Below are 19,989 nucleotides of genomic sequence, written 5' to 3' on the forward strand. Positions count from 1 at the left end.
AAAAACACAAAAAAATAAACTTTAAACAATTGCTTAGTTTTAAATATAAAAAAAATATATAAAATTATATATATTATTATATATTACAAAAAATAAATATAAAACAAAATAAAAAAAAAACACAACAAAGAGAAAGTAAATAAACATTATTATTCTTAGCTATAAATATAAATTCGTCATAAATACCAAGAAAAAACAAAAACACTAAAATGTATTCTACACCCTTACTTCACCTACCCTACCCCCAACCCCTCGCCTCTCTCTACCCCTACAAAGCTGTTTAACATTTAAAACATATATCTTAACTACAAAAAAAAAAAACACTAACCAATCATCATCTCCTCTAATCCTTCTTTTCCCACTATTTTCTTTCCTCTTTAAAACTCTATACATTTATTAATATTGTATAAAAACCAACAACAACAAAAACAGAATAATGAAAAGAAAAAAGAAAAAACAAATAATAATTGTAGTTTTAACTTTATATTTAAAAAAAAAAAGAAAAACAAAACAAAAATAATAATAAAAATTAAAAAAAAAAACTAAAATGTATTTTAAATTTAAAACTTTAAGGTTAGAAAGAACTAAAACTAAGCCTGTGTTGTTGTGTTCTGCATTTCAATTCGAATCGAAATTTTTCGCCTTTTGGCAACTTTGGTATGCGGCATTTCGATTTGACTCTTCGCCACATAAACAACAACTTACAAAAACGTTATAACGATAAGCAATGAAATTGCTTCTTCTTTTTCTTACGATTCAGTTTTTTGTTGGAATACGTTTTTTTCGATCGTTGCGTAGCTGAATGCCTAAACGTAATCGAAATGCAGAATAGATATGAATAACTTACAAGAACGTAGGTACGATCGTAACGCAGAATACACACATTCGTAAGACATTGAAAGGAAATTTAATTGCTTCTTCTTTTTGTTACGATTCAGTTTTTTGTTGGAATACCTTTCTTCGATCGTTGTGTAGCCGAATGCGTAAACGTAATGGAAATGGTAGAATAGAGGTGATTCTTGATCTTGCAATGTTTAGACAACCAGTTTTCAATACTAAATTCCTAAAAATTTTCCAATATTGGTTTCTTGAGGAAATGCTGACTGTCGAATACCTGACAGTGTGCTTTAGAGTTTCACTGCCCTCTTCAAAGGCTCTACATTCACTTGAATCCGCACATTGTACTTTGTATAGTTGTGCCCGTTACACTCAGGATACTTACCACAATACTAACATCAAACTTTAGACTTTTCATTAGGATCACCCCATTGGATCTTTGTGGTTCTAACCACAGTGTCATTATTCCAATAAGCCTTAGGGGATTCTCTCAAACATATTTTAAATTTAGCTTTCGTTGCGTCGAATGGTTTTGCGTTCGTAAGGTTAACTGCATCGAGCTATTTCTTTAAACTTTATATAATTGCCCTTTCGTTATCAACTAAGTACTACCGAGTGGCCTGGTTAAAGCTTTCTTACTATCCAATACGTTCTTAGATAAAACTTTATCGGTCTAATTGCCTTCTGGCTGTCGGAAAATATGTTAAGCAATGCGGGCGCCATATTTATTCTAATCCAATTTACACTTTTATCAACATCAACTGTCCAGACCAACCCTACTTCACTTAGCCAAATGGATTTATAGACTAACCCTATTGAAGTATCCTAATTTCTTGGCCTCGGACTAAATACAGAACCCCTGGATTAAAAATTGTATAGTTTAAGCTGTTACAACAACTGCACTTTCCGTTAATGCTCGTTGTTGTTGTAGCAGCGAAACGTGTAAAGTCGGTGTGGCTAAGTTGACAATCCATGGTCGTTGTTCGTTGAACTCCGAGTCGTTCCGGTGCGAAGAACCGATTATCGTGTGAACGGTTAATGCTCGTTGTTGTTGTTGTAACAGGTTGACTGTAACTGGATGTTCTCCCCTGGAGGAAGAACTTCCGGTTGATACAGCTTTTGCTAAATTGAGAATCGGGGCGTTCCGGAACGGAGATCCAATTGTCGTGGGAACGGTTAATGCTCATACTTCAATTTGGTTAGGTTAACGTTGGTATATTCCTATTTCTGGGTCTTCAATGGATTCTTATTGGTATTTTCTCTAATGTTCCACTTGACAAAAGACATTCTATCAGGAATCAGCGTTTCAAAGTTTCTGACATATTTTGTATCTGCTGCTGTATGTATCATACATATTCTGTATATGTTGGTATATGAGGCACGTCCGATGATTGTGTATAACCCTCCAATTTGTTGAATATACATTGATGATGTGTTCTAAAGCCACTTTACGTATTTCGCCTAAAGTTATAAGCAGTTCAACTGTAAGCCCCGCCTCATATTTTCAATATGATTCAATGGTTTAAATATCTAGCAATATTTCCAGAACCTTGGGTAACGTAGTATACATTTAGCCACCACTTATACCAAAGCAACATGCCCGCTGACTTCCATGTCTTTTTTTATTCTATTATTAAGATGTGAAAGAAATCTTAGATCTTGCAACTTTTGAGACAAAAACAACTCAATAACATAATTAGTTTTTAATATCCAGCGTTCATGCACAATTCCAAAATATTGTAGCCACATATAATATTCCACAAGTAGTCAATAGTCTAGTGCATGGGAACTAGTACATTAAATAGTCAGTCGAGCCCCCTGATGATGTGACAAATAAAAAATTGAGAATCTATCCAAATCATCTATGTCAAGAATCGAACGCAATCTAGCAAGTTCTTCCGCATCCTCGTTATCATACACATTGCAGTAATAGTAATTTGTTTCATTATGCACCTAAGAGCATTTCTACAATCCACAATAAGGCGCGAATATGCCATTACACATGCCAGCGCACTAAAAGCAGCTCAATTTGGGTCCCAGCCACCACACCCGTTACAGAATTTTCTATAGGTGACAGATAAAATTATGTCAATTGCAAGCGCCCGCTAAAAGTTGCATAAAATGACAACTATTGAAGCCATTAACGGCTAGAGATGCAATAAAACGCTAAGTGAACATCCGCCCTGCGATCTTCAGAGATAATTACCCAGGTATTCAAGAACCATCTTGGCACAATTATGAACCGTGCAAGAATCATTCCAGTCTCTTTAAACCGTTGGCCTATCATCAAAGTCCTCGCGACATTTATTTATACCACTATGTCAGCAAATTTGCGCCCATAGACCTATCGTATAGTCGAGTTGTGTTGTTCTAACTCCGTTAGATGGTGGTTCGGGTGGCCCCTCCGATGACATCCCAGTAGGAACTGCTTTGACAGCATGATATTATGTTTCTTAATTGAAAGTATCTTCGTTTCGTCATGCAGATGTTCTTCGCATGTCATATGAATGCAGCCTGTCACCGTTCTTAGGGCTGCGTTTTGACAGCTTTAAAGCATCTTCCATTGCGTGTCGCTAGCTCTATGTGTCCACACTGGCGCTGCGTACTTTATCCATTTCTAGTGTATAATCTAGTATATAGTGTAGTCTAGTTTATTGCCTATTATTTACACTTTAGTCTACAGTCTAGTTCATAGTTTGTTCTATAGCATGGTCTGTAGATTACATAGCCTATAGTCTAGTCTATATTCTAGCCTTTATACTAGTCTATAGTATAGTGTATATGATAGTCTATAGTCTATTTAACAGTCTTGTCTTACGTCTAGTTTATATAGTTTAAAGTCTGATCTAAAAACTATTTCAGTCTATAGTCTGGTCTACAGTCTAGTCTAGAGCCGAGTCTAGAGTCTGGTCTATAGTCTAATCTATAGGATGATCAATAGCCTTGTCTATAAACTAGTCTAGTCTATAGTCTTGTCTATACAATAGCCTGTAAAATAGTCTAATCTACAGGCTTGTCTATTCTATAGTCTAATCTACATTATAGTAGTCTAGTCTATAGTCGGATCTACAGTATAGTCTAATCTATAGTCTAATATAAAGTATAGTATATAGTCTAGTTTACATTCTATTATATAGTCTAGCCCACAGTTCACGTTATAATCTAGTCTATAGTTTACTCTATAGTATAGTCTATAGTCTACGGTATATTCTATTGTATTCTCTAGTCTGTGGTCTGGTCTAAAGTCTAGACCTTAATCTAACTATGCATATGATTAAAAAAGAACTTTATAAACACAACCTAATTTTAGTATTTAATTTTTTTAATATTTTTATTTAAAATTTTTTGTTGTTAAATATAATTTTGTATGTATAAGTAAGTATGTTTACTATAAAAACTTAAATAAAAACTAATAAAGAAACTAAATGTGAAAGAAAAAAACGTATTAAGAAAAAAATAAGCAAAATAAAAAAATACTTTATTATTAAAAAGTGAAAAAGAGAAAAAAAAACAATGAAAGTAAGAACAATGACGAAGAAAAAGTGTTTTAATTAACAAATACAAAAGTGTATAATAATAAAAAAAGAGTATATAAGAGAATTGCAAAAAGAGAAACGAGTAAATAGAATTCGAACGATAGTTGTTGCTGTTCTTAGTAGTTTACTTGGGTGTTATTGTAATTGATTAAGATACGCGATGATGATACTTAATGATGACGAATAATTCTAATGAATTGATTTGTTTAATTAATGTGAGTATCTATGTGTGTATGATAAATACATTAAAAAAATATTATCATATATAGTTATTGTTATTGTTGTAATTGTAGTTATAGAGAAGTAATTATTAATTTACTTAATGAAGGTTGATTTATTTTTTTACTCTTATAATTAAGAATTTGTTAGTCTTTTTTTGTAGGTTTTATTTATTACTTTCATAAAATTGCATTTTATTTGCAATTATATCTGTGTGTGTATTTGCAGTGTAAGTTTTCTATTGATTTATGTAAGGATTTGTGGTTGGCTGTGTGTGTGTGTGAGCAGGAATAGGAGATGTAGCACTTAGTTTGCTGTTTAAAATTAAATAATCACTTTGTGAAAATGCGTTGTTATTTGTTTAACAATTGATGTGTATTTATTTCCCCATTTTGGCAGGAGTGTAATTGTAAGAGTGTGAGTGTGTGTATTAGCTTGGCTAAAATTTTCACAAAATAATTTTCCAAATGTTTCGCTGCTTGCTTTTTCTTTAAACCTCTTCATCAATCTTAGTTGTATATTACAACAGCATGCGGCGCTTAGTGTTGTTAACACAATTGCTTGCGCTGCTGACTATGCTGTCGTTGGTGTTAGTGTTGTTATTATTGTTATTGTTATAAAAATGAGGCCATCATGATGAACCAAATTCAGCCATCCATTTTTCATATTTATCTAAATCAGCTTGCGAAACACTTTTATTGCAACGACTTATGGCCTCGCTAAAATCTTGATTTGATACTGGCAAATCCACTTCCTCCTTAGCCAGCTGACGTATCTCTTCCGGTGTTAATCCCGCAATTCTACGACGCATGGACATCATGCTAGCATCCCTATTAAAAACAAATTCATTATTAATAAACACTATCATCACTTTGGAATATATAAAACTTACCTGCACACATTTGTTATATCCGCACCCGAATAACCTTCAAGTTTTTTAGCAATATCTCCTAAATCTACACTATCATCGACTTTTACTTCTCTTAAATTAATTTTCAACAATGCTTCTCTTCCCTCATCGGACGGCAGCGGTATATAGATACGTTTCTCTAAACGACGTCTTAATGCCTCATCAATGTCCCAGGGAAAATTGGTGGCCGCCAATACCATTACAACTTTATTAGCTTCTTCACTGCCTACACCATCCATTTGTACCAGCAGTTCTGATTTGACACGTCTCGAAGCTTCATGCTCGGATTCCGAACCACGTCGTGAACATAAAGAATCGATTTCATCGATAAATATTGTACTGGGCGCATAGAATCTTGCCATTTCAAAGAGTAAACGTACCATTTTCTCCGATTCGCCACGATATTTTGAGGTGAGTGTGGACGAGGACACATTAAAGAAAGTGGTACAACATTCGGTAGCCACAGCTTTGGCTAACATTGTTTTGCCTGTACCGGGTGGTCCGACCATAAGAACTCCCTTCCATGGACGACGAATGCCCTGTAATAAAGAGAAAAGTTTATGAAATCAATACTCCTTAAAACCAATTGAAGTAAAGCTGTTTGTTGTAAAACCCCCTTAAAAAGGAGTTAGCTCTAATGAAGATTTTTTTCAAATTTTCTTGATTTTACTCTACTTTTTTCAGTGACTCGCCAATATATAAATGCTGCAAAAAGCAAATGTAAAGATAATTTACTAAAGTACTTCAAATCATCGCATTCCTGATACTTAATGTTCACTTCATATTTGAAGCATTGCTCGAGAACATCCACAACCCAAATAAATGAAATCACCAAAAAGTACTATTCCTTAATTACTAGGAAGAAAACCCGGAACGATCCAATTCTCAATCGGCCAAAGATTGTCAACTCTGCAACAGCTGTATCAACCAGAAGTTTTTTCCCCAGGGAAGAACATCCTGTTACAGCCAACCTGTTACAACAGTTTAGTTATAAAAGGGTTATATAGAAAAGGAATACATTCGCCGGAAGATTCGAAGGATCCATTCCCCTTAATAAAACAAAAGGGATATAAAAGGAGGACTGTTTAGTAGGGAAAAAAGATGAGAAGAGAGAAGATCGCTCCCACTTTAGATAAAGAATAATGCCTTAGTCACATCCAGCAACGTCTCCCAGTCCATCGTGAATATTTTACATTTTATCGACTAATCATACAATAACACACTTCAAAATATCTTCTTGTAATATAAACTCAATCAAAACCACTACGTGTACCGAAACAATGCTCTGCAGGCCACTGGTTTCCGTGGCATTATAAAGGTTAGGCTCTCGAAACAGAACGTTAAACGAATTCACCAGTTTTTAGACGCGGCAGACTTTCTAACCACTGAATTACAGTAATATCAAAATAATTGTTCCCATGACAACCGAAGTTCAGAGAACAACGACCAAAGATTGTCAACCTAGCCACACCGACTTTACACGTGCCGCTGTTACAACAAGAACACCTAAATGATGGGAGGATTCACTAATATAACAGCGCTCCAAGACGTCCACTAATCATTTTGGACTTTGCCAATTAATGCAAGGTTTTCTCAGCTCTTTCAATTAACAATCAATTACCGTCTTGGATGTCGTTGCAAAAGTGTCGTTAAGTCCATCCGGACGTGTCGAGAAAAGGAATTCTATTCTGCACTAGAATTTGATAGTTGGAATGCTGACATTGCAACAGAAACTGCCTAGCCAATAGTACATTATGTTGAATGACAGACATTGAACTGTTATCATTATATAGATCTACATTCTTTCCAATTATACATCCGCTTGTTTTTATGGTTCCCAGCACGATCCATATGTGATGAAAACAATCCTCCACGACGGATCGTATAAGGTTTTCACCGATGGCTCAAAATCAAACCACGGTGTAGGCGGTGGCTTTTACATTGTACATTTGGGAACGGAAGTATCATTCAAGCTCCCTGACCAATGTAGCGTCCTTCAGGCTGAAATATCAGCCATAAAACGGGCTACAAACTGGCTCAGGTTTTATCGAATATACGGTGCCAATTAAACTTAGTCCTAGAATGCCGGGCATCCCTTAATGAGATGGCGAAACATTCCATAATCGGACTGTATTGGATTCCAGGACATCAACAAATTTCTAGTAATACCATCGCGGACTCTCTTGCCAAGTTAGGTTTCTCGCTTGCAAGAGAGTATACCGATCCTTTTGTTGGTATACCGCTTTCAACCTCCAAACGCTGGATACATGAAAAACTATATGAGCTTGCGCAATGCAAATGGTCGACTGAAGTTACCTGCAGAGAGGCAAGAATCATGTGGCCATCTTACAACCCACAAAGATACCATACCACTTAACGGCAGTGGTAACTGTCCACTGGTCTTTCGGACACCATGCAAGAAGACTGAACTTACCCAGTAACGACTTCTGCAGGAGCTGTCAGGATGAAGAGGAAAAAGCGAGTATAACTCACTTCCTCTGTCATTGCCCCGCCCTAGCTGATCACAGAACGGGCCTGCTAGGTAGCTTTTTACTGCATGACTTAGCTGATCTATCGGAGGTTGATATCCGAATGATAGATTCCTATATTCGTGCGACAAACTGGATCGGTGTAGAAAACTAAAGTGATTAGGTCGAAGTGTAACAATACGCCGACCGTTTTCTCTCTTTTCAGGTATCACAAGGGGATCAGAATACTGGACCCAAGTGTTTCCCCAGTGATGACATCGCGAGGACGGTCTGCTTACCTAACCTGTAATTCCCAGCTATTGGGCGATTTGGATGTTTATGTTAAAAGCGTTGAAAATGATGAGAAGATAAAAATGGAAACATTTAAAATTGCAACTTTGCAGGAAAAATTGTATTAGTTCTACAACTAGTTCTAGAACACATGGTTTTAGCCTGAAATCGTTCTAGTTTGGAGTTGAGACCTTCGGATTTTGTTCTGAGGAACCGTTATGGAGTCGACACTTTTTCTTTGAAACGATTCTGGAACTAGTTCTATAATCAATGATGTTTATACGTTACAAGCAGCTAACTTTCCCTTCTCTCGGTACCAATGAATTAGTGAGCTCTTTTATATCTTGTAGTTCAGTGGAATGTAAAAATATACATTTGAACGCGTTTTCTATTTCGATAAAAATAGTTTTATAAATTTTTTGACATTTTTTCAATTGATTCCAAGAAGTCGTTTCGGAACTAGTATGCGTTTCCTTGAAGTCGTGTAGTAGCAATGTATAACTAGTTTCAAAGAACTAGTTCCTTAAAAACTATTTAGAAGTACATATTTAAGAACTACAAACAATATTCTAAAGAACGGGTTCCAGAAGTAATGTCGACACAACTAGTTTCAAGGCTGTTGTTTAAGAATCTGAAGTGGTTCTGTTTTCACTCATTCTAGAACTAATAGTTGTTAGAACAAGTTCTCTTTTTCTGGGTTATATGCATTTGTATGAAACCTTTATATTAATATTATTTTTGGAACATTTTTTTTAACATCCATGAAGATTTGTTAATTAAACAATTAACTCATCGCTTTTATTTGTCAATGAATGACAAATATATGAAATAATTCTAAAGGAAACGTATAATATCTTTTAAATAAGATAAGAAAATGTTGAAATACTCATTAAGATGTGAGAAGTTTAAATACTGCAAAAATTACAAATGCAATGACAAATAAATAACTTGTATCCTACATTATAAATCTTAAAATAGGGAAGCAATTGAAAACTGCCGTAATCGAACTAAACTCAAAATGAAACAAAATTTAAAATGAAAACCAAAATAAGTATAATTACGTATATGTACTAATTTTAGTATGGATTTAATTGCGGTCATAAATTAATCGTGACGCTGACAAACGTGATTGTATTTAGCAGGTTTTGTTTTAAACACAACAAAACAACATTTAAGAATATTAATAAGCTAGCAGCTTATAACGATTAAGTTTATTTAAACAAATAAGTGGAAATAATAATAAAAAATGAAAGTAGTTATGAAATGAAAACAAAAAATCTAATAGATTTGTTTATTAAACTTAAACTCACCTTAAAATAATCTGGCATTAACATGGGCAATACAACAGCTTCTTCTAGCAAACGTTTAGCATCATGTAAATCGGCAATATCATTCCAACGTATTTTAGGATTACGTTGTAAAATATCACGTTCTATAGTTAAAATCAAATAAAAATATTAAATAAATAGAAAATATATGTTTTTTTTCGTTTACCTAAAATATCAACTAATTCTGCTTCAATATGATTATTAGGTTGAAATTTCTTTTCTTCTTTATCCTCTTGATCGGGTGATTCTTCATCTCTGGCTTCATCATTATCTTTATTTGAGTTATTATCATCTTTATTATTGGAAGCATTATTATTACTCGATGAGGATGACGATGCTGCTGATTTACGTTGATTTACATTTGATGTACGTGAATTTGTTGATCGTGCCGAGGATGATGTTGCTGTTGTTGTGGATTTTTTATTAAAACCATTGCTAGAGGCACTATTACGTGTAGGTATTGTGCTTTTTGTGGGTATGGATTTTTTACCGGTTACATTGCGATTACGATTTGGAACAGCGGGTCTAATAATTAGAGAGATATTATTGAATAAAATCTTATTATTTAAGCTTTTTTTCTTATTTTACATACTTTTCTGGTCTTGGTGGTCCCCAGACATCAGGATCCTTGGGTGGTGGTGTCCAGATATCAGGATCGGGACGAAACCACGAAGAAGGATCTTTAGTTTCTGTTTCACTGGTTTGTGTTCTTAATTTCGATGCAAATTGTGAACTCTGTAAATCCAAAGTCATCTCAGACAAGGTTCGTTGAATTTCCTTAATTTGAGAATATTCCTTGGTAATTTGCTGTTTAACCTAGAAACGAAAGTAAAAGCATTTAAATCTAGGAATGCAGGGAAATAGTATTAATATAAATTCCCATATACTACACAATATAGTAGTCCATTGATTACTCTTGTAAATAGTCGTCAATAGCCCAGTCATATACAAGCCCACAGACAAATCAATATAATAGAGCATAGACTGGACAATAGATTTGTCAATTGGCTTGTCCAGAGATTAGACAAAATATGTACTATTCCCCGAATAGATTGACACATAAGTCAATAAAATATCCTTAATGTTAGCCCATAGATAAGCCAATAGAATAGTCCACAGATTAGCTAGTAAAGTAGTTCATAGACTAGTAGTAGTCTGCTTCATTGTATATTCAATAGTACACCATAAGCCAATCAACAGTCTTGTCTATACACAAGTAAATATTCTAGTATATAGACTAGTCAATATCCAAGTCCATTAACTATAAACAAGTCAATATTTTATTCTATAGACTAGTCAATCTTCTGGTCTATAGACTAGTCAATAATCTATTCTATAAACTAGTCAATATTCTTGTTTATAGACTAGCCAACATTCTTTTCTATAGACTACTTAGTAGTCTAGTCTTAACTAGTTAATATTCTAGTCTATAAACAAGTAATTATTTTAATCTATAGACTAGTCAATCTTCTAGTCTATAGACTAGTCAATTTTCTAGTCTATAGACTAGTCAATATTCTAGTCTAATCAATATTCTATTCTATAAACTAGTCAATATTCTTGTCTATAGACTAGCCAACATTCTTGTCTATAGACTACTTAGTAGTCTAGTCTTAACTAGTTAATATTCTAGTCTATAAACAAATCAATATTTTAGTCTATAGACTAGTCAATCTTCTAGTCTATAGACTAGTCAATCTTCTAGTCTATAGACTATTCAATATTCTAGTCTATAGACTAGTCAATATTCTATTCTATAAACTAGTCAATATTCTTGTCTATAGACTAGCCAACATTCTTGTCTATAGTCTACTTAGTAGTCTAGTCTTTAGATTTGCCAGTAGTCTAGTCTATAGACTATAGTCTAGTCAATAATTCCATAAACTACTAAAGGAGTACATTGTCTATTAAATAGATTTGTCAACAGATAAATCAATAGACTATTCATTAGACTACTCAATAGTATTTTCTATGGTCTTATCAATAGACTAATCTATTGTTAGTCAATAGATTAATCAAGAAATTAGCTCACAATCGAAAAAATAAACTCGTCTATAGTCCATTCAAATAACTATCTTAATCTAGCACCACATAAAACTTACCATAGTCCATTTTCCTTTTCTAAGCGGATCATTTGTTGAGGAAATCATGCGTGCCAATAGACCCTGTAAACCTTCATAGTATATGGAGGCTGAGTCATAATTACCGGTCAAAGCCATATCTCTGGCCAACTTGGCATTCTCACATATTTCCGCTATTGAAGTCTTGGACATCACGGTCATTCCTACACAAGATTTTGTCTTTTGCTTGCCACCTCTTAATAACTGAAAAGATAATAAAAAAAACAAAACATCTAATTTAGAATTGACACTATTTGTAATAAAATTTAAGAGAGCACAAACAACAAGAGTAATATGGGAACACAAAGAAAAAGAGCAGCCGTCGCAGCAGCACAAGTGGAGTAAAAGTTTGATAATAAGCGAACGATAGCTGGAAGTGGAGACGTCATAAAAGGTTTTGAAGAAAAAACTTACAAAAATGTTCAAAAAAAGAAACCAACAAAACTCTAGTAAAATTGCAATAAAATGGAAAGTGTTATAAAGTAAATGTTTTAAAATAGAAAAATAATAACAAAATCAGGTCATCGTTTCTAAACATATAACGAGTGAATAATTTTAACAGTTTTTTTTGCTAGTTTTGTTTATAACAATTTGTATTTTTAAGTTCTGCCCAAAAAGGCATTATGACCTTGTTTTTTTTATAAAAAGAAATATGATTATAACTTTTGTTACTATTGTTGTTGTCGTTTTATTTTAACTGTTTGACACACACACAGTATTTTGTATATATATTTCTACTTCACAACTTGTCTTGGCCAAAGTAAAATTAAGCCAAGTTGTCTTGACTCTGCTATTAATCTAATATTAAACTAACTTAACCTACCTGTGTGGTCATCATTTTTTGTTTGTTTTTAAACTACTTTTGATGGTTTTTGCTAAATCCTTTACTTTAACAGTTAATTTACATGCAATATTTTACATTTTAAATTTAATTTTCCTTTTTTTCTAACTATTCGGCAATCGGCTAACTCGTCGTCACCTCTTTTTCTATTTCTACTTAGTTTTTTTTGTTGTTCAACCTTTTTTATCTCACGCACTTCGACAATTTCCTTTCTTCGCGTAAAAAATTTACATTTTTTTCGTTCGTATGATGTTTTATTTTTAATCAACTTACGGTTATTGACATTAGTGTTGTAATTTTATTTTCACCCTTTGCTGTAGTAAATTTATTTGTTGTTTTTGTGTTTAATTATAAAGGTTTTGTTTATATTTTCTTAGAAATCAATTAATTTATTAAAATTTTAAACGGGTGTTGCTGCATTTCTCACAAACTACTTTTTTTTCAATTTCTCTTTGACGCTTATTCTTATTGTCATAGTTAGAATGCGGGAAGAGGCAAACTATGTGATGACATTTTAGTTTTTTAATGATGTGTGTGTTTTCGATATGTTAGAGATGAGACATTTTTAATATTTATATTTGGTTTTAGTTTTTTCTGTTATGCTTTGTTCTCCCGTACGTTAGAATTACAGGTTTGTCAGATCTTACAACGTTGTCAGTAAAATGTTCGGAAAATGTCTAACAATCGTGTTAAAAAGTCTAAAAACCATGTTACAATTTTTCCTTTGAAACGTTTTCAAAAAGAGTATTTTTGACAATTGTTTGATCAAAAAACCGCGTATAAATAGCTTAGTTCGTTTTCTGACTGTTCATCGGAATGTTATTATGTGCACGATGGAAAAATGAGTTTGTATGACGATTTAAAAAAATTTTATAACAATTTTGTATATATTTGTTTCCAACGAATCAAACAGCTGATTATGATAAATATTCGATGACACACGTAGTTCTCAAGTTGACTTAATACCATGTTCTATGAACAGTTGAATTACATAATTCGGCCTCTGAATGACGATAGCTAATTAGCCTGTTTCTACAACACATTCGCAATTAGTTCACATGATGCAATTAATCGTAATTCATGCTTCCATTCATCATTCAACTCACAATTATGTACTGAATTATATGATTCGCCGTACAAGATTTCTGTTGCGAATTACACAATCTATACGTAATTCAAACTAGGGTTCTATAAATCAACTTTCGAATAATCGAACAATCGACTTTTTGTCGAAAAAAGTCGAAAAGTCGAAGTCGACTATTTTGTTCCAAAAAAGTCGATAACTCGACTATCGTCTGTGAAAGAAGTCGAAAAGTCGACTTTGTTAATAAAAGTCGAAAAGTCAAAAAAATGTCGAATAAAGTCGGAAAAAGTCGAAAACTCGAAAATTGTGGAAACAAGTCAAAAATAGTCGACAATTGTTAAAAAAAGGGGAAAAAAGGCAAAAAATAGTCGGAAAAAAGTCGAAAGAAATCGAAATAGTCAAAAAATCGAAAAAATCGAAAAGAGTCGAAAATTAAAAAAGTCGACTATTTATAAAATACTTATAGTCGAAAAGTCTAAAAGTCGACTTTTAATTAAATGGAAAAAGTCGAAAAGTCGAAAAATCGACTTTAATTTTTATCGGATATTATCATAATTAGCTGTTTATTTTCTTTAGTTGGAGACAAATTAAAAATAAAATCACAAAAGAATGCAAATACCAATACAAAAACTCAATTTGTTACACTGTGCACTAATATATCGATATAACCAAAACACATCACTAAATGTCATACTAACATCCCTAATATAACCAACACATTGCGACAAATGTCAAATATAATAACAAAAACAACTAATTTACTAATTGGATTGGAGTTTTTTTAAAGGTATTATTTATTGCTAAAATCTACCACCTACTGGCATATCTTTCTACATTGGCTACTTTCATTTATTAACAAATTTAGATTCAAGGACAATTTAAGGACTTGTTGGCGAAGTTCTTAAGCAAATAGAAATTAGCAGACCACCTGAGCAGTCACTACATAGTTCTTCCGCACTTTGAATTAGGGCAGATACTACCCCCATCCAAATAACATTTAATAACCAAATAAGGTAATACACATTTTTTCTAATATATATTTATTTATGTTGTATTTTATTTATGTACTTAATTGTTTTGGTGAAAAAGGATTCATTTTAAAATGCAACAAATTTTTAATGAAAATAACTCGTAAATTATAAATAATTTGTGGAAATATCATCACGGGATGAGATATGGTATAGTTTTGAAAAAATTATTCAATATTTTTTGGTGAAAGATACATATAAAATTATACGGAGATATTATTTAATTTAAAAAATACCTAACTACACAATCGATTAAGTTTTGAACGTTATTTTTTTAAATATAAAAACAGATTTGAGTTTTAAATTCAGTATTAATTTGTTTTTAATTTTACGAGCATCAATAAAACTGTTTAATTCAAAGATAATTATTAAATTAAAAAACAGATTTTAGCATAGTTTTTGCGAAAAAGCTCTTGTCTATTACAAATCTATCAAAATTTAGTTGCGCCATGACTTGCGCAACTAAGGTCATCAAATCAAAGCCTATTTTAATTTCTGATGACATTTTAATGCTTTTGTTAAATAATCTTGGTGAAATAGCCATTGAATATTTCACTCTTTTGCAGCCTTTACTAAAGGATGTAGTTCTCTGTATTCCCTGTGGCCAGAGTACTTTTAGGACTAAATAGGAAGTGTTTAAGGATATTATTAGGTATAATAACCGGTCACTGTGCAACTGAAGCCTTTAGGAGTAAAAGGGTCGGTAACTCACAGTATTTTTCCAGAATCTGTTTGGACAAGGCGAACTGGAAAAAGTAATGTAACTGTCCTAAAACAGAGAGTTTGAAACTGAAATGAACTTGGAGATATGGCAAATTCTAACTTAGGCGACATTCTGCGTTTAATCAAGGAATATTTTGGTTATTCGTAACGGACAAATAGCGCTTTCCCTTCCATGCCTAATTTATGTCTGTAAACTTTTTAAATAGAAGTACTCACACTTTTCATCTTATTCCTTATTCTTCTGTCTTTTTCCCCAAAAAAGCGAAACATTTTTATACAAAATATAAAAGTTGAGGAAAAAGAAATTAAGTAAAAAAAAAAAATAAAATTTTTTCTCCCCAAACGTTAGTAATCTATAGTTTAGTCTATTCTATAGTCCAGTCTATAGTCTAGTCTATAGTCTAGTATATAGTCTAGTCTATAGTCTAGTCTATAGTCTAGTCTATAGACTATTCTATATTCTAGTCTATAGTCTAGTCTATAGTCTAGTCTATAGTCTAGTCTATAATCCATTCTGTAGTCTAGTCTATAGTCTAGTCTATAGTCTAGTCTATAGTATAGTCTATAGTCTAGTCTATAGTCTAGTCTATAGTCTAGTCTATAGTCTAGTCTATAGTCTAGCCTATAGTCTAGTCTATAGTCTAGTCTATAGTCTTGTCTATAGTCTAGTCTATAGTCTAGTATATAGTCTAGTCTATAGTCTAGTCTATAGTCTATTCTATAGTCTAGTCTATATTGAAGTCTATAGAGTAAGCCTATAGTAGTCAAGCCTATAGTCTAGTCTGTAGTCAAGTCTACAGTCAAGTCAATAGTCTAGTCTATCGTCTAGTCTATAGTCTAGTCTATAGTGAAGTATATAGTCTAGTCTATTATCTACTCTATCGATTAGTCTAAATTCTATTCTATAGTGTATTTAGTCTATTGTAGTTAGTTTAGTATATAGTCTAGTCTATAGTTTAGTCAATAACGTAGTCTTTAGTCTAGTCTATAGTTAAGTATATAGTCCAGTCTATAGTCTAGTATATAGTCAATTTTTTTAGTCTAGTCTATAGATTAGTCAATAGCCTAGTCTGTAGTCTATTCTGTAGTCTGGTTCCTAGTCTAGTCTATAGTTTAGTTTATAGTCTATAGTGTAATATAGTTGTAGTGGTGTCTAATAGAAACTTCTAATATATTTAAACTTGAACCATTTATGTTATCAGACAATTAAAGTAAAAAATTTTCATATCTATTGAAAAAGTCCACAATAGATAAAAAATAAACTTAAACTGGTCACCCCAAAACATACACTTTAAATCTGGCAATGCTACAAATTGCACATGATAAGAGAAAAATCCAATAAGAGAAAATGTTTCGCTATGAAATAAAAGAGCGATTAATACACATATTCATATGGTGATTTTCACTAGAGCAAACAATTGTGTAGATAATTTTTCATTCAGTACTTTTCACTGAAGCGCATCCAAAAGATTTTTGTTTTATTAAACAAAATACACACAAACAGCATTTAGTGTGAATTTTCTTTTCCTGCCACCTTCGGTGAGTATATTAGCAAAAGCTTAAAAACAGTCTAGTGACGGTCGTGGTTGTGTATAGTACGTTGAAATTCAGCTGTTTAATTATAAAAAAAGTTTGTTAAACGAAATTTTAAAGCAGAAGGGTGAAATAATAAAATTATATTTAAATATAGAGAACTGCAAGTAGGAAAAAAAAAGAAAATCACAACTTTTCTTTTATCTTATAAAAACGAATCTGTGTTATAACGAAGGGTGGTGTGAACCAAAAAAAAAAATAATAATAAAAAAGCTTGTGTGAGGAAAAATATTGTATCTATTGGATTTTTCATTTATCAAGAATAATATAGAGAAATAATTAAAAAAATAAATTTAACTAAAAAGAAAAGAAATAATAAAAGATTTTTGATTATATAGATAAACAAAATTCAAAACACGTTGAGCTTAACAATCAATAAATATTGAATTCAGTACAACTAAATAATAAAAAGAAGAAGAAGAAAAAAAGGTATGTAAGATTTATATTTGGTAATATTTGCCTTAAGGGGTTTTAAAAATTTTGATATTTTTATAGTTAAAAGATTTTCCGGTGATTTTTATACATAGTACGTACCACGCCTTTTATATTTGCGGCGATATTTAGTTAAACAGACATGGGTACTAAACCCCTTAAAACGTTTCAAATATTTGTCTATATCTATGGGTACTAGAGTGTGTGTGTGTTTGTGTGTATATGCGTGTATGTATACTTGCATTTAACATTTAAGGCTATAACATTACCGTTATTTTTCTTTTTGCTTTTGAAATTCAAAAGCCACATAATTTCTAAGTAGGTACGCATCGGTACTCAACCATCCTTATATGGCTGTTAATTAAATCATTAGCAATTTAAGTTTATTTTTAATGCTTTATTTATAAACTTGACTTGAAAATGAAATATTTGTGGCTTATACCTACTGTTTTAAACTGAACTCAAAAGGCATCTCTTACCAATAAACATATTGTTGTTTGTATCAAGGCGTACTTGCTTATATTGCCTTTAAATCTATGGTAACAAATTTTCTTTTTGGTATTTTGTTTCGTCTCTTTCTTAAAGTGGTTGTGTGTGTGTGTTGTATTGCTGCACCACCACCACATATCGATTTTCCTTGGGTGTTTGTCATCAAAGGCAATATTATGCGTTTTTCTCTACATATCTGGTTTACACATAATTTTCATTTTATTTTGTTGTTAAGAAAATATTAACATTTATTTATTAGTTGTTACCATTTCTAAGCCATATTTATTTAGTTTTTTGTTTATTTAATTAGTTTTCATGTTTTCTTTTAACTCATATAAATGCGTCTCGCATTTCAGTGATTTTCCCTTAATAGGAGCTGGTGGTGTTGGTGTGGCAACCACTAAGTGAAAAAAAGAAAGTTTTTCTTTTGAAGTTTTTTTTCTTTTGCTCATTCGTCTTGCTCTTTTAAGTTCATTACCAAATTATCTATTTTAATTAGACATGAAATATTTTTTTGTTGTTTTTAGCCAACTTTATAAGTTGTCTTTCTTTTCTTTGGCCATTATTTGTTATGACGGCTTTTGCCGGTTGTTACAACATTTTCAAAACAAACTTAAAACTAACTGCGCTGTTATACAAACATAAATTGTTGGTTATTAATGTTTGTCTATCTTTCTGAATGTGTGTAGTTGTATGAAATGTCATATGTGTAAAGGTATGAAATCTTTGGGAAATAGTGCTTATGTAGTTTGCATTGGCAACAAACATAAATTGTTGGTTATTAATGTTTGTATTTCTGAAAGTGTGTACTTGTGTGTAATGTCATATGTGTAAAAGTATGAAATCTTTGGGAAATAGTGCTTATGTAGTTTGCATTGGCAACAAACAGTTGTTGCTTATCCCATGTTTCTGATGCCCTGGGGGCTACCGGTAGCCGTTGTACCATAGTATAACGCTCTTTGGGGAGTCCACAGCTAAAATTGTTCCAAAGAAAGGCTGAGGAAACATTTGACACCACTAGATTATAGTGCCGCAAAACTAAAAGTAATGGGAGCTCAACTTTTTTCCTCATGGAATTGTTATTACAATTCTTCTCATGATACGGCAATCATTAAGATAACATGTCCCGTGGGAAGGGGTAAGGGGAAGTAAACAGGAATATATTACGAAAATTGTTCACATCTTTACCAGATCCTTAAATGCGAATAGATTTTACGACCTCCTGCAGACTACAACCTATCGATGCAATCATTTATTTAACTCTACTAGTTTATAGTTCCGGCAGACTAGAAGTTTGGTAGCTCCCCTCAATTCCTCCCGGATTGTAATAACACCAAAATAATCATCATCGGTAACATGCCCAGGGGAGAAGAAGAAGAAAGTTAATTATATAAGACTTAAAGAAGAAATATATAACGAAAAATGTGCCCACCTTACCGGATTCTTTAAGGCGAATAGAATCTATGACATCACGACTGTAAAGAGTCAGAGTTCAACGATCACGCAACATTGACACATCACATTGCTACAACAGCAACCTTGAAATATTTGGACGTCGATTTCTACAGACGGAGGATCAGTATGCATTGAACTTGTTGAATAGCAGAGAGACCTCCTGAAATCTAGAATTCTCAGTTCTCTTTTAAAATCTAACAGATCATGCGTGATTAATTTAGAGAGAAAGAGAGAAACTAACAAATAAAAGTTATTTCTAACTTTCTCAGAGGGAGCTACGGTTTTGTAGTAAGGAGTAGGAGTACCCTTCGTGTACTCCTACAGGTGGTGCATTAATAATCTTTTTTTCATTTTCTAAGAATGTGCTGGAATTTAAAACTTAAGGTTTACTTACTAACTTACGGATCACTATCTTATCGTGATGCGAGGGCTTAAGTACACATCGTGACTTCTGTTTACTGTGATTATTGCTTTAGTATCTAGCCATGGAATATTATGGTTTAAAAGAAGTGTTAACCTAAAGTTTACTCATCTTGCCAAGATAGTGAGTTTGTGTGACTTACGATCCTACTTTCTTCTGTCTAATACAACAGATCTATCAGATAGCTCCATTTTTGTTGCTATGAAACACCAAC

At 32.5% G+C, this 19,989-nt stretch overlaps 3 protein-coding genes across 5 annotated transcripts in view; 2 read left to right on the top strand and 1 right to left on the bottom strand.

The window, feature by feature from the left end:
- Positions 1-4,701: 4,701 nt before the first annotated feature.
- On the bottom strand, positions 4,702-12,998 carry LOC111682896 (katanin p60 ATPase-containing subunit A-like 1). 2 transcript variants are annotated; one of them, XM_023444889.2, is made up of 7 exons: positions 12,824-12,998; positions 11,692-11,913; positions 10,182-10,405; positions 9,756-10,114; positions 9,572-9,693; positions 5,485-6,041; positions 4,702-5,422 (listed from the first exon to the last, which is right to left on the bottom strand). In XM_023444889.2, exons 1-7 carry the CDS (start codon positions 12,833-12,835, stop codon positions 5,224-5,226), a joined length of 1,695 nt encoding a protein of 564 aa, XP_023300657.2. In that variant the 5' UTR covers positions 12,836-12,998; the 3' UTR covers positions 4,702-5,223. The 2 variants fall into 2 exon arrangements, with proteins under 2 accessions (XP_023300657.2, XP_023300656.2); XM_023444888.2 differs by lacking the exon at positions 12,824-12,998 and adding an exon at positions 12,533-12,725.
- A 1,509-nt stretch (positions 12,999-14,507) lies between these two features.
- LOC111682900 (guanylate kinase) overlaps positions 14,508-19,989 on the top strand; it is a 9,980-nt gene continuing 4,498 nt past the window's right edge. The window contains exon 1 of one of the 2 annotated variants that reach the window (XM_046948298.1): positions 14,508-14,647. The gene's annotated coding sequence lies outside the window, so the exon portion shown is untranslated. The remainder of the gene's footprint in view (positions 14,648-19,989) is intronic. The other variant, XM_046948299.1, reaches the window with a different exon arrangement.
- The window catches only part of LOC111682894 (dihydropyrimidinase), a 33,851-nt gene continuing 28,380 nt past the window's right edge, over positions 14,519-19,989 (top strand). Inside the window, exon 1 of the mRNA XM_023444887.2 lies at positions 14,519-14,647. The gene's annotated coding sequence lies outside the window, so the exon portion shown is untranslated. The remainder of the gene's footprint in view (positions 14,648-19,989) is intronic.

The sequence above is a fragment of the Lucilia cuprina genome, chromosome 4, assembly GCF_022045245.1.
Source record: "Lucilia cuprina isolate Lc7/37 chromosome 4, ASM2204524v1, whole genome shotgun sequence".
NCBI lineage: Eukaryota > Metazoa > Arthropoda > Insecta > Diptera > Calliphoridae > Lucilia > Lucilia cuprina.

Excerpts from the sequence above, each read along its gene's own strand:
- LOC111682896 (XM_023444888.2), bottom strand. Across the intron at positions 10,406-11,691 it reads GAAAAGGAAAATGGACTATG|GTTAAACAGCAAATTACCAA; the intron begins GTAAGTTTTATG and ends TTTCGTTTCTAG. Across the intron at positions 5,423-5,484 it reads GATATAACAAATGTGTGCAG|GGATGCTAGCATGATGTCCA; the intron begins GTAAGTTTTATA and ends TGTTTTTAATAG.